At 40.4% G+C, this 14,757-nt stretch overlaps 1 protein-coding gene across 2 annotated transcripts in view; it reads right to left on the bottom strand.

Moving 5' to 3' along the window:
* Positions 1–14,757, bottom strand: part of NT5C2 (5'-nucleotidase, cytosolic II) — a 59,997-nt gene that overhangs the window by 24,763 nt on the left and 20,477 nt on the right. Inside the window, exons 1-2 of one of the 2 annotated variants that reach the window (XM_071446186.1) lie at positions 7,355–7,480; positions 5,893–5,966 (exon numbers count right to left, since the gene is read on the bottom strand). In XM_071446186.1, the coding sequence (XP_071302287.1) occupies positions 5,893–5,966; positions 7,355–7,359 (79 nt within the window). In that variant the 5' untranslated portion in view covers positions 7,360–7,480. Of the gene's footprint in view, positions 1–5,892; positions 5,967–7,354; positions 7,481–14,757 lie in introns of those variants that run through there. The other variant, XM_071446185.1, reaches the window with a different exon arrangement.

Genomic DNA, 14,757 nt, shown 5'->3' on the forward strand with positions numbered 1-14,757 from the left:
AGCAGATGTGCAACAGTCAGGGCATCTCCCAGTCCTGGCTAGGAGAGTTGGAAGGCTTCTCCTGCACATCTACCAACTCCCTTCTCCAGCCACCACGTTATTTCTGCATGACACAATAACTGCGTTATCCAGCAAACTGGGAAAGAAGCAAAACTGCTTAGTATCTCCCCAAAAGAGCCTCAAAGCCTGTGGTCCTTACATCACGATGAAACTAAAGGCAAACCTTTAACCTAAGCAGGAGTGCCTCGTTAGAACACAGCACTAATAAACAGACAATAACAGCACCTGAACTGACATCCAGATATGCTGCAGTTGTTTACAAGCTCAGTAGTTTAGGTATTCAGCTCAATCTTTCATGTATAAAACTCCCACATTTATGATTTGTTTTTCATTTGTGCCATCCAGAATTTTTTTTCATACAAGGTACAAATTCATCAGTCCCATTTCTCATGAAAATTAAACAAAACTGAAACACAGGAACCTGACAGACTGCTACAGTAAAAACAGTAGATGGACTGAAGAACCAGTTCTCAATTCTGCTGTCACAGTTTCTCCCAGATCACACACAGCAACAATCCAATTCTGCCTTCTGGCTGAGTGTGTCTTTTCCAGAGTCAACAGGAAAGCATTTAAAAGCTCAGATGAGAGTGTGAAAAAATTTCCTCTTCCAAATTGCAAGAATGGCTTTGACACGAACATCTACCTGAGGAAAGGGCAAAACCTGTTTATGCATGTTGCACTTTGGATTGAGTTGGGAAACACTAAACCTGTCTTTCCCATATCTTTTCCCATGTGATGAGAAGGGAAATGCTACAAGCTGAAAGCATAAGCAATTTTGCAATAAAATCTTTGCAGTACACCAAACCTTGGCATTAAATTGGCAATGTTTCCAGGACACAAGCTATATTCCAATCAGATTATGTTGCATTAATCACATTTGTACACAATAAAACCAGTATTTTTCAAGCCTCATTTCCCCTCCTTTTTTATTGAAACCATTTTCAGCAGCCATTGATAATTTCATTATCCCTTTCTGGAGAACTCAGAAGCAGCAATGAATTAAGCACAGGAAAAGTATTCCAAATGAAAGCATCATGTCTACTGGTATTATCTCTTATCTACTTCAGAGATAAAAGATAAACTTTCAACAAGGCTGTAACTTTTGAAGAAGAAGAGTAGTCACAGAGGAATCTTTTCAAGCACAATTGAGTTTGCAATTCTTACTATCCCTCTCCATCTGCCAACAGCCCAGTGTGAAATTACAGTCAGTTTGGGAACCCCACTGCTTTAGCTCTGCTCCTGTCAAGGGACATCTATCCATCACCTCATTGTGCAGCCTGTCCCATTTAAGAGCTGGTAATGCCAAGGCCTCCTGCATTATTTGGATCCAGATCCAATAATTAAGTGTAGCTCATACTGAGTAGGAAGCAGCCAAATAAAATGCTGTGTGAAACCAATCTCTCTCTGCTGCATTTCCAATGGGTGTCACCAACTCCTCAGGCTCAGGTGAGTGTCACAGTGAAGACTCTCCTCTGACATACCTTTATTTTACTTTCTGCACTTAGCAATAAACACAAAATGGAGAAGGCTGTGAATCTTTTGGATTGCATGCAACATTTTCCTTTACCAAAGCATGAGCAGTTTTGACAGTACTGGTGAAAACAGGCAGGCAGACCAGAATTGTTAGTGACTGTTGATCTTCTGGCTGGATGAATAAGCAGAGATGAATCACTCAGATAATAAATGAAACTACTATTTAGCAAACAAAAAATAACAGCAATAGGACCTCAATTCTCTCTAATTTAAACAGGAATTGTTCAATAATTCTCAGTTCTGCCCTGACAGCAAATTCAGCCCAGGGTGTAATGCCATGGCTTCCCAAGGAGCACCGTAGGGAACTGGCAGGGCCTCGCTCCCAGGCTGGCAGGCAGCAAGGTCAGAGGCAGGGAATGAAGGGCTGCATAACATCATAGAAACTTGTCTGAACCTCCACTAACAGCAAGGGCTGAAATAGCTGATGACTCCTGCTTGTGTCAACTGCAGCAAGCCTTTAAACAGAAACTACTTAACTAAGCACACAAACCACAGTCAACCCCGGCTGCTCTTCCTGCTCCCTCCACTTGCTTCCCAGTAACACCTGGCTTTAAAAAGCATTATTTTATGTACTAAATGTGATTCCCAAACAGACTGAATAGGAAGAGGACAGCCAGTTTCATACATAACGCAGATTTCTGAGCCTCTAGTATTACTGTATCTAGAACATTAACCTAGGGAGATTCGGGAGTTTCCATACACATAAGAGATCTTCTTCACCCCATGAGAATACAACAACAATCCTTTATGGGAAAACAAGAAGTCTAAAACCTGTGAGAGTTATTTCAATTTGCTTTCATTTTATTTTCCCAGCAGTCAAAATTAATTCTAGATGTAATCACTGTGATTACAAATTCAGCTATTTAAGGTCCATCATTTCTCAGACAAAAAAGCTAAAACCTTCAGGCTCTTCTACACAGAAAGACTTTGTTTGCCCAACCCAACCATTAACAGTATTTCTCAACCCTGTGCAAGGAAAGAGACAAGCACAATCGGGGAAAAGAGGAGTTATTTACAAGAATTTGAAGTTTAACCTAATTTTGGCTTGAAAGCAAACAAAATCACTGTGGAAATGCTGTATCAGATAGCCTTGAATTCTTTTAAATTCTGAGTTAAATGTTCTTTAATTTAATACTTCTAAGAAGTACTACTCTATAAATTAACACATGAAATTGTATTTTGTGTGCAATGTAACATGATGATACTAAAACTGCTCTCAGCTGGCAAGCTGACATTCTCAGACATGCTGGTAGTAGAACACGATCACTGCAGTGTGTGCATGGAGCTGTTACTACAGACTTCAAATTGCAAATGCCATGTCCCTACCAAAATTAGATTATTCGAGACAGAAAAGATGGCTATTGTAAGTAGATCTGTGTCCTTAAATTCATAAGGTACAGAAATAAAACTGTCTCAAGCTTCTAAAGTTCAATATACATGAAATGATTCTGAGTTTCCTGGTACAGAACCACCTCCTAAGGAAGACTTTTGGTGCTACCAGTGGTCATTGATTTGGAAAGAAGAAAGAGACAAGACAGGAGTACTTCTTTACAAGACAGGTAATTCAGTGTGTATCAAAATAATCATTCTGAGATGGCAAATGTATGACTGTCATCAGTCAATTTCTGATGTGAAAGTACACAACAGAAGGGGATGTCACATACAGATTTTGGCAGGGTCAATGACCCTGCCAGCCTATAGTTGTTGAATAGGAAGATTGTGCCCAGATATTTTAAAAAACTTTACAGAAAAGTGACCTAGCAATGTCTGAAAGTAGAAATGCAGAAAACTAGATGAGGAGCTCATGACACTGGAGATGCTTGTGTTCTTTTCTTTGGCCTATTTACGTGTTTTGAATGGTCTCCAAAAGGCTTCTGCTCAGCATGAGCCATCTGGTATGCAGATACCATTTCCAGATGTTAAATTACACATAAACTGGCTTTTTACTTTTTTTTTTCTTTTTTTAATCAAGAGAAGTAGCATGTCCATGTGAACGAGGGGGTAAAGGATAATGTGACCAATCAGAAAACACAACAGGGTCTCATGAATGCACTAACCATAGCACATTACTGTAATACTTCCCTTGTTCCACTTCTTCATTGTAACTTCCAATTAATTTATTATAATTGTAATCATATCCTAACACTGCACTCTTTAAAGCCCCTGCAGTGGATAAGTATTTTTTCTTGTATGCAAGCTATAAGTAGCTAATAGTGGTCAGATAATAAAAGCCCATGTGGAGAGGAAAGGACAACTCTGAGACATAAGAAAATAAACAGGTAATTTCAAAGGTAAATTTTCAATTTGAGTGGAAAAAAGGGAAATAGTACTTACCAGTCATAATGTTTTTAATCTGCAAAAGGCTTTCCAACCTAATTACATTCTCACAACTCCTGCTGAAATGATCTGCAACTATTATCTCTGTTGTACCATGGAAGAAGTCACAGGACAGCAGCTTACCCCAGCGGGGGCCAGATTTCCAGTTTTCTGCTCAGACCACATCCCATTTTTTTTTCTGCCTCACACCCTGTCTCTCAACTGGAGGACTGTAATGCACTGACTTTGCCTGCTCAACTGGAGGACTGTGATCTTCCAGCCTCAAAAGCCCCAGGTTTTTATGTACCTGGTACTGCTTTAGGATGCTTGGAACATTCACATTTTTTCCTTTCATCAAATCAAGCATCATTTTGTGGACAACACATTTGCTATGTGTTTACAGGAACAAGGAACATTTGAGTAAAATGAACAGTCAGATAAGTGAGGACAGTGCTGAAGCTGTCCTTGTGTCAGGATGGAAATTATCAATAAACTTCATGCTCCACACCAGCCTCACTGGGATCACCTGGGTCCTTGGGAAGTGCCACCACTTTCTTTGCAAAAGTCACAGAAGTTGTTTTTCTGTTACTGAAGTGAAACTCACAACTCTTATTTTCTTTTTTTTTAAAGCATTTATTCTTGAACAACTGTTTTTCATGCACCCCTTAAAAGCACTGCCACAAGCTGTCACAGCTGGGAAACACAAACAGAAAGCTCGTGCCTGCAGTCACATCCAGCATAGATTAACAAAACACTTCATGACTTAAAAAGTGGCAAGAACTTTAAACAGATGTATAAATAAGATGGGTAACAACCAAACCTTTTATATGTAACTGCTTCCTTGTAGATAAAAGAACACAAGGAACTCATCTAAATATAAACTGCAATTACCTGCCACAGTCTCCAAAACTGCTCCTTGCAGCTGAACCATGAGCCAGTGGAAACCTTCCTGCCCTTCACTTAGCCTCTGACCCCAGCTCTGACCCCCACACTGTCCCAGCCACATTACTCATCTCTCATTCCTTCTCAGTACGCAGTAACCAGATGACCATAGCTGACATACTGCATTATTAGGTGACCCTGACACTCTACCTCACATTTTCTCAGTTCATATACACAACAACTCTAAACTGAAATATTAATGGTGATAGGAACTTTTTATCCACAGCTTTGGAAGTGGTAATGAGAAAGAAGGCAGGATGGTACATGACATCCTCAGTTACAGCCTGTGTGATACTATAACCCAGGAAAATGGAAGTGAGCTTTTTATCTCTTCCTTCCTTAAAACACATAACATGAAAGTCTGACTATGAAGGAAATGGTAGCTTTATTTCCTCTCATCAAAAGTCTCGGGGAACTTGCCTGTTGAAAGATGGAGAAGTCATGCAAACAATTTTATGAAACCAAAAGATCTTATGCAACATCCCAAAGCTTATCTGTCACAAAGAATGGGCAAAGCTTTACAAATTAACTTGTTCAGCTGACACAAGGCACTGCCCCTGCCATGCCTCTTCTCAAAATCAGTCCCTGATGTGGCTAAACCAGGAAGGGGAAAGAGGAAAACCTATTCAAAAATCATTCTCCCAGGACGAGGAGAACCTGCTGGCCAAAGGTGTAGCCTGCTATATGCACCAAGGATGAAAGAAATCACCTTGTTATTCAAAGCCAAGCATGCACAAGGGGCATTGTCAAAATACAGTGGAATCTAAGGGAACAGACTCATTAAGCTTTGGTTTTCTCAACACCCATAATCACCTGAAACTGTACTACAATAACATGGCTTGTGACCAAATACAGCTTGTACATAACAAATTTAAGGGAAACACCTAAAATGAAAGTGCAAGGAATAGTGAAAGATATATTTACTAATAGAAGAAGCACCTGCTAACTGGAGTAGCCCAATCAGCTTTTTGCTGGTTTTTGCCCAGCAAGAAGAATATTCCAAACTAAGTCAGTGTTCAAAAAACTTAAGAAGATACTCACCAGCAAGTGTATAGTCCATATCAAAACCAAAGCACTTTATCTTTTCCATGGCTAAGCTTCTGTTTACAAAGACCCTGAAAAGAGAGAAGAAATATCACCAGAGGTACGAGCATTTTCAAAATACTCACATTTTAGAACAAACACATTCTGCCACTGTCAGGATGTTGGGCATGCATAGGTCAAAATCAGCAAATATACCTGAAAACAGAGTCAAGTCTCATTTTTTGCGAGTTCTCCTGAAGCAAAGCCATGACTTTGCAGAATTATTCTAATTATTGGTATGCTGTCCAAAGACATACACGCATGCATGCACACACACGCGGCCTTCCATGTGACCTGCAAAAATTCCTAAGAATACAAGTGCAAAATCTCCTGAAGCAGAATGCAGACCTCAAAGGATATGAAACTGGAAGCAGTAGATGCAAAGCTATATAATTTGCTTGATTAAAACGAATTATTAGTAAGAGATAAGAAGGAAAATAAAGTAATTTCTGTGAATAAAGTCACAGCATTTGCCTCCTATTTGGAACTATATCTGGAAATTCAAAGCAAACCCAAACAGATCCATTTTCACATTTTCACCAATACCATTAAAAACATGTAATAAAGCTCTGATAAAGAGTAACTGAGAAAAAAATTCATACACAAGATATGCCATTTCTATTGTGAATTTTTTTTATTTATAACTCCTCTGAAACTTGCCAACTGCTATTTTGTAAATTCGACTTTTATCACTAATGCTTATTACAAAGAGACTCTAGGCTGAATGCTTCCAGGCCCTTTTAGATGACAGCATTAATACATTATATCCAATTTAGTTCAAGTAAGTAACAAGGTAAAGAAATAGGTCAGAGAATACAACAAAAGCTTTTCTTGCTTCCTGTTCCAACTACGAGAGTAACTAAGCTGCTTATGTTTCCCCAGAACTTTAAAGCATAAAGCAGATCTGTAATTCAACAGGACTTCTTTCCACTGCCTTATCTGAACTTCAAAAATGAGAGTCAGAACTCATCTGTTGGAGGGCAGCTGAGCTTTTCAACACCCATCTCAGACCGAAATCCCTGCGCCGCTCCAGCTGTGATGCCAAGACAAAATTCTCCCGTAGGAGAAAAGTCCCGGAGCCTTCGCTTGTACTCTGATTTCAGCGTGTGAAAATTCTCCAAATATTTACAAAGTGCACTGCCCTCAGTGCAGTAATTATCCTCTGAGCAGCAGCATCGGCAGCGCTGCCGGGCCGGTCAGGACAACAAGACACAAAGGAGACGGCAAGCGCGGAGCCCTTGCACGTTCAGAAAGACAGGAAAGATGGGGAGGATGGGGGAGCTGGGGAAGCTGGGGAAGATGGAAGGAGCCTGGGGAGGTTCTGCTCCGGGCAGGTGGCCGGCATTAGCAGCCCTGTCAATCCGCCCCAGCCGGGTTCCGCAGTGATCCGCTCAGCCCGGGTGCTGCGCCGTGCTCTTACCTCATCTCTCACCGATGTGCTCCTTGCTCAGCTCGCAGCACTCTGATTCAGCTACTTGTCTGAATCATATTACAGAATTCCTTTAAAGCTTCCCTGGTACCCAAGCAATTTTGCTTGGATCTGATTTGACTTCAGAAGATCATTATGCCTGAACGGAGCCTTAAAGCACTGTATATCTTCTTGGACAGCGTTCTAGAAAACACATCTGTGGCTAATTTAACCAGTCACTGGATATTGTTGTTGTTCCACACAAATCCACTTGGAATACAGTTTCTCTGGCAATAGTGTACTTTCCCTCTAACCTTGCACACTCTCTCTGGGAGTCACTGTTTCCTGGCAAAGTGCCTGCCTTTGACAATGGGGCTTGTCACTAAGGGGCCTTGGAGGTTATAGATGACGCTCTCTTCTAATAGATTTATGTGTTACCTAAAGAAGACAAAGTGATAGGATGAACACTGGAAACCGGTAAAGAAATGCCTTTTGGAAATATGAGATGGGCTCCTAAGTCACTAAAATTCTCTCCTGAAATAGCTGGCTTTTGAGTAGGTGGAGCAAATTATCTGAATCTGCAATCTGAATCCCTGTTTGTCTTTTAACATCGAGACAGCTCTGATTTACAAGAGACCAAGGAGAAGCACTATTTAGTACTAAATACAGTCTGATACTTTGTATAATGCATATGATTACATGGTGGTGGTGCTGCTGCTGCCGTCAGGAAACATTATTTATTAGCTAATTCAAGCATAATTTCTGATCTCATGTTTGTGCAGCTTGTTTCTGAGAACAGAGCTGTAAGAAGGAATAACATACCTCCAGGAGACACCATAAACATTTTTTGTCTAACCTGCAGAGTCCAGTTCTGCTCTTGCTTTTAGATTTAATCCCTGCAGCACTGTTTTCTGACTGTCTTTACAGGACAGAAGCAAGAAGGGAAATTTAAAGATGATCACAAGATCATTTCAGAATTGCAACATTTGGTAAGTTTCCCAAATGAGGACAAAAACCACCAGTACTAAGACACAGCTGAATGCACTCACAAAAAGGGTACTATGACAGTGCCTGTGAAAGGCACAAACAAGGGAGCTGTGACCCAAGAGATCTGTTCCAGTCCAGCCTGCCTGTGTTTAGATGATGACGACACCAAACTGACCAAAAACCATGGAAAGATCACCAAACCTCTGACAGATGTCATCCCTTCCTTTTGTAGTATTTAGAAACTGAACCCAAACCCAGCATACCTTGAGACTGAAGATCTGGAAAAGTTTTCTGAACAACAAAACAAATACCACTCACTAGTATATTTTTGTTCCAAAATAAGTCTTTTGGAAAATTACCATAGCAGAACCTTTTGGTAACAGCTGGTGAAGATGCCTCTTTCTCCACCAATTTGCACTTACTGCCTCTGACCTATAAACTGCACTGGCAGGGTCTAAGCACACCCCAGCCTGGCAGATTTCAAGGCATGCTACCAACTGATCTGATGTGGTAATTACTTCACCCACCAGTGCTGGAGTGAGACAGAGCAAATATTAAAAAAAGCTAAAGAAGGTTATTACACAACATGTTCAGGACAGGAAATGAGAACACTTTAATCAATTTAAGCTTGCATATGCCTTGGCAGATTAAATGCAGACTAAACAGTGGTAAAAAAAAAATAAAAAGGGACCACTTTTACTTCTCTTGTGAAGGCCAAGAGAGATGTTGGTTTATTTTGTAGGCACTCAGGACCTCAGTTTTAAATCCTGATAAAGAAATCTCCCATGAACAGTGCTCCCCTAGGCACAAGGGAGTAGGTAGCTACTTACAAATATTTACTCCCAGAAACTGACCGGCTTAATTCAGGGTTTTACTCCAAGTAGTAAATATCTGCAGTGTCCTAGAAACTAAAATTAAAAGCTGAGATTAAATCTCTAGCACAGTTTCTGGGAAGAGCCAGGTGCTTCTCAGAAGCTGCAGACTTAGCCCATTCCAAAGCTGTTCTTAAATTCTAATTGAAGGTACACTCAGCCTGGCTACAAGAATACTGATCAAATCATAGGATCACAGAATGGTCTGGGGTCAGAAGGGACCTTAAAGATCATCACATTCCAAGCCCCTGCCATGGGACACCTTCCACCAGATCAGGTTTCTCCAAGCCCCATTCAAGCTGACATTGTGTCTGTTGGCTACAAAACAATAACATCTCCTCAGAACAAATGCTATAGAGAAATTACAAGAGTTGTTTGTGATGACTATAAAGCAACAGCAACCTGAGGGCCCTAAGAACCTCAACCACCTGAGTGAAAAGATCCTCTGGTCATGAAAGGAAAGGATGAAATACCAAGTTTTTTACAAGCTCATCCAGATGAACAAAAATCAAAGAAGCTTCCAGATTACAAACAGTAGAAATAACGTCAGAATAAGAGGAAAACTAAAATGATCTAACATTTTTAGGCAAGGAAGTTTTCATGTAGGATAATTTCTCCACTTGCCAGGATCAGGAGAAATCACACTCTTCCTTCCCCTGAATTTGGTTTTTTCCATTTAGAAAATAGTCACTTCAACTGGAAGCACTGAAGTTAAAATTTAAGCTGTCCTAAAAACTTCACAGCACTGGGCAGTAAGACAAAACAAACTGCAGGCACAGCACGAGCACAGCCTCTGCATTCCCTGTGCTGAGGCAGAGGTGAGTATTGCCTAAACCCAGCTGCACACCTGTATGCACCCAGAGCATCTCCTGAAACGGGACATTGCCTTTCTCTTGCCTGCCTCTTTTCCTCCTAATGAAAATCCCAGCTTTACAGAACTACTCTGAGGAATATCCCTGCTCTGAGGAATATCCCTACTCTGAGGAATATCCTGCATTTTGGGCTCCCTGTCGCTGTGGCTGGAGTGCCACGAGGTGTGGAGCATGTGGGGAGGGCAGTTCCAGGGAGCACATCCCAGCTCCGTGGGCTCTCTGAGCACAGCTGGGACTGGGGAGCAGCACCTGGGCTTGGGGTGGCTGGCACAGATCCCACCTCTGGAAAATCAGACTTGAGGAGCTGCTTTAGGGAAACCTCAAAGCATGCTTCCTCCCTAATGAGTTCTTCCTCAAAGATAAAACCCTGCAGCTTGGCCACAGCAGAAGGCTCTCAATGACCACAGTATTTATTTTCTCTTTCAGCTCTATGGATTGTGCTGGGTAAGAGAAAAATGTGTTGTATTGAAGGAAGAAGGAACTGCTGAGCATGCAGCAGGGAAGCCACACAGCCCTGATAGCCACAACTCTGCAATTCATAGTCCTTTATACTTTCACAAGAGGACTGATCTTGGTTTTGTTACTGTTCTTGTCAATCAATTCTGAAGCAGGAACCTAAATCCCAACTCTTCTCAAGTAACACTGGAGAGAAGCAAACACAGAGAGGGAGAAATGTTTTTATTTTATTTGTGTAAAACCTCTAAAGAATTGTATGCCCTGAATGAAATTTGTGTGCATAACAGTCTTGCAGTTTGACCAGCAAAATAAACAAAATGCACAGAACTTTACAATTAAGGAGGAACTTGGCACACGGCTCACAATTCCTCATAGCAAAGAAATGAAAATTAACAATGTGAGGCAAGGTTTCTGGAACAGAGCACTTCATAATAATTTTCCAAATGTGTCTAGAAATACCTTGCATCAATTAGCATTTTTCTGGGCAGTGTGTTTCACTGGAAATTAAATAAATACAAAGAAAATTGCAACACTGCTGAGTGGAACAGCAAATACAGTGGGAGCTGGCTAAGCATGACCTACATGTGTGTTTAAAAAAGCCTGTGGTGGACAGTTGGGCTTGAGCCAACCACAAAACAGGGACCAACTAGCCAGAAGGCTCAGATTCCCTCTTACTCAGGGTTTAGGAACTTCGGTTAATCTTCACTTTATGGACAACTTCCATTTTTTAATAAGCTAGAAGATTTAAAAAGAAATAATGGGAACTAAATGGATTAGCTTTTAACAGTCTCCCACGCCCAAGGTCCCCGTGGCCTCTTTAAAAAGGTGAATAATGAAATAAACATCCCTCTACTGTTATGACAACTCAGTGTTCTCAGTATGACCAGCTAGTCCCCAGATGTCTACTTGGGGCCTTGTGTCACTGCATGACATTGCAGTTCTGGTCTCAGGTGACTTCCACCAGCAGCAGCAAACTTACCCGCTGACCTTATTTACCTGGTACAAAGCAAGTGAGCAATCTAAAGATGATACTACCTTATCATACAAATGTCTCATCTTTGGGTGCTGGATGTTTTGGTAGCTGCCTTAGAGAAGAAATAAACTGCTTTAAATTTTTTAAACCAATGAAATTGTTCTTTTGCTAAGTCCTGCCTCTTTAGTCATTCCATATACTATTTTTTATCGTACCATTTTGGTTTTATTTTTTAATTATAGATTTTTAGAATTGTATTTTATTCCTTCTTCAACCAAAGATGAACATTCTGAATATTTGTAATTGCATTTAGAGACAGTATTTGGGCTTGAGATAACTTTAGGGGATGAAATAGCATCAGACAGGGGAAACAAAAGAAGGGCATAAAATTTTCCTGGCCACTTCTAGTAACATTTCCAACAGCATGCTCCACAATTTCACAAGTCTAACTGTCCTTGCACAGTTATAGTGACATTAAACTGGAAAATCCAGTAATGACTGGATTCAAAGCCTGATGAAGCTGTATCCAGAAACACAGCTGTGAGCACTTCCCTCTGATTCTGCAGCAATCAGATGCAAAGAGAGAGCCTTGGCCACTTCTGTTTTCATTGTTTGGGTTTTCTTCCCAGGCAACAGCAAAGTGCCAAGAAGCTCACATATGGATTCCATCCCAAAATAACACTTGTCTGCTCCCTGAAACTATTAAAGCTAAGGATCATGGGACATTTACAAAGTAATTTCTTTATTATTAATTTGGCAAGTGGTGTGCTTTTTTGTAAACTCACCCATTCTACGGACTGGACACACTCCCCCTCCCTCCTCCAGTGTCTAAAGCACTAAAACAAAGCAGAGAGAGCCACAGGCTGCCCTCTGTCACACACATGCCACCACACAGGTCCCAGGAGGCTGCTCAGACACACCAGGACAGACCACAGCCAGCAGAGCCTCCAGAGCTGCCCAGGACATGGGAACACCACACATAGCCTGTCCTGTTGTGTTCCACGCAAAGAGCACTTTCAGATTGCTAAAGATTTGTTCTGGTTTTCCACCTCAGTGAACTGATCATTTTGAAGGGACTTTAAATATAACCACCTAAACAGATGGACAGTTTCAAGTCTCACAGCCTTGTTTATACAACATTTCCACCTGTTTGCAATAACTGATGATCCAGTAACAATTAAGTAAAGAAACAAGATTAGCAGTGAATAGCCCAGAGTCTACAAATTTGAACAAGCTAAAGTACATCTTTAATCTATGAAATCAAAACAACCAATTGGCAATCCTTTTGCTTTGTCATTATTAAAGCGTATACTATTTTTTAATCCAGAATCTCAGTGTATAGTAACAGCTAAAATCACTTATATCACCACCATAAGGTGCTCTGAAAGCAAACTGAAGTACAAAACTATGAAGCAACTTACTTAATACTCTATCAGCAGTCAGCAGGAGAATTAGGATTAGGAATCATGATGCCACACACCCTGCACTAGCCAGTAAACAAGAGAGCAAGAAGAAAACCCAACAGTTAAAACAACAACAGAAACCCCACATTCAGGATGAGAAGTCTCAAATTATTCAGATGCAAAATAGTAGAAGCATCCCACAACCAGTATGTTTAACAAAAAGGCCATTTCAGCCTTACTGCTCTGTTAAGCCAAAACCACAGATAAATAAATATAAGTGCAAATACCTGTTTCCTGGATCTTGGTAACTGTCAGTAACAAGAGTGGATGGAACACCAACTTTTTCCATTATTTGCTTTAACTAGATGGGGTTGCTATTTAAACCCTAAAGAGCTATGTGAGTTAATCCAGAGGGTGCCTAGAAGTGCTCACTCCAAGTTAAAAAATAGACACTAGGGCAATTTGGTGGCTCAGAGTCAACCTAGTTCTTGCCTAATTACAATCACATTAAATGACAGTACTCCTCCAGAACAAGTGATCTAGTGATTATCCTCTACCCGGAAAAGTCAACAAGCAGCACACGAGGGAGGTGGCCTCACCACCACAAACACCAAGGAAAAGCCTCCCAAGAACTGCACATCCATTTTACTTCTGAATTAAAATCTGTGTTGCCAATAGCACAGTAATGCAGTATCCTCTTACCAGTGACCTCTGCTAGAGAATGAGTAACATGCAGCTTGCATATTAATTCATCTTCAGACCTCACCTCTGACAGGCGCCAACAGTGTTGTGTAACAAGGTCTGACAGCAACACCAGCCAACCAAAAGCTTTCATCAGAGTTGTCAGAAATTCCCTGAAGACAAAACCCCACCACTTCTCCTCCCCAACAGATTTTTCTGATTCTATAGCTATAAAAATTTGATTCTGAGCATTCTTGCCCATGGCATTCAGATATGATTATGATATAGTCATTATACTCTGAGTCAGTATGCACTACACCAGTTAAACCAGTCTCACTGGGACTTCTGCCAACAGTTATTATATGTTGAACATCCATCCATCAATTATGATACAATTAGAAGTGCAGCACCTGAAAAAACACATTCCAACTAAGAATGACCACTGTAAACTATGACTATTAGAGTGGTATCTTCAGAGGTAATTTTTTAAAAGTTTTTTAGAAGTTTCATGGCCACAAGAACATTTATATATATTTTTTAAGGTAAACTATTTTGCTTTTGGAAGCTTTTCCCCTAATTTTGTCTGAATTCATTTACAATTCAAGTGTATCAAATCTGGTGTACTTCATGAGAACAAGTATGTTCAAATGATTGGTCTAGGTATCTCTACTGGTATTTAAGTAAGCATGAAGCAAACAAACAGTGAAACGAGTTTTTTAAATTTCACACTAGAAAACTAGGTGTTCCTAGCAGCATTTAGAAAATCTGCTGAATTTGAGCTCAACTAGGCTTTCAACACAGGTAACAAAAGCTAGTCCCACTTAACCTCATCTCTAAATGTGGTGTAGCAGCCAAGCTCCTCCAGCCTTTCAGACTGGGCCCATAAAATAACTTTGACCAGCTTTAAGGTAACAAAAACATAATAGGTTAAAATTCAATGTTCTTATTAGTTTTGTTTCTGAGTCACTTTAGATTTATGTTTTCCTTTAGCTGCAGGAGTAAGGAAAAAAAAAGATACAGAAAAAAAAAGAAGAAAGAGAAAATAATCTTGACAATGACACCATGTATTTTCTATTTCTCTTTTTCATAAAATTTGCAGTGCTTCAGCAAAGAATCAGAAGAGAGTCAGATCATACCTGGACCTTAGTGAAACAAATTCACATCCTACAAC

This window comes from Agelaius tricolor, unplaced genomic scaffold (assembly GCF_023055355.1).
Source record: "Agelaius tricolor isolate 1412-34295 unplaced genomic scaffold, bAgeTri1.0.p SCAF_22, whole genome shotgun sequence".
NCBI lineage: Eukaryota > Metazoa > Chordata > Aves > Passeriformes > Icteridae > Agelaius > Agelaius tricolor.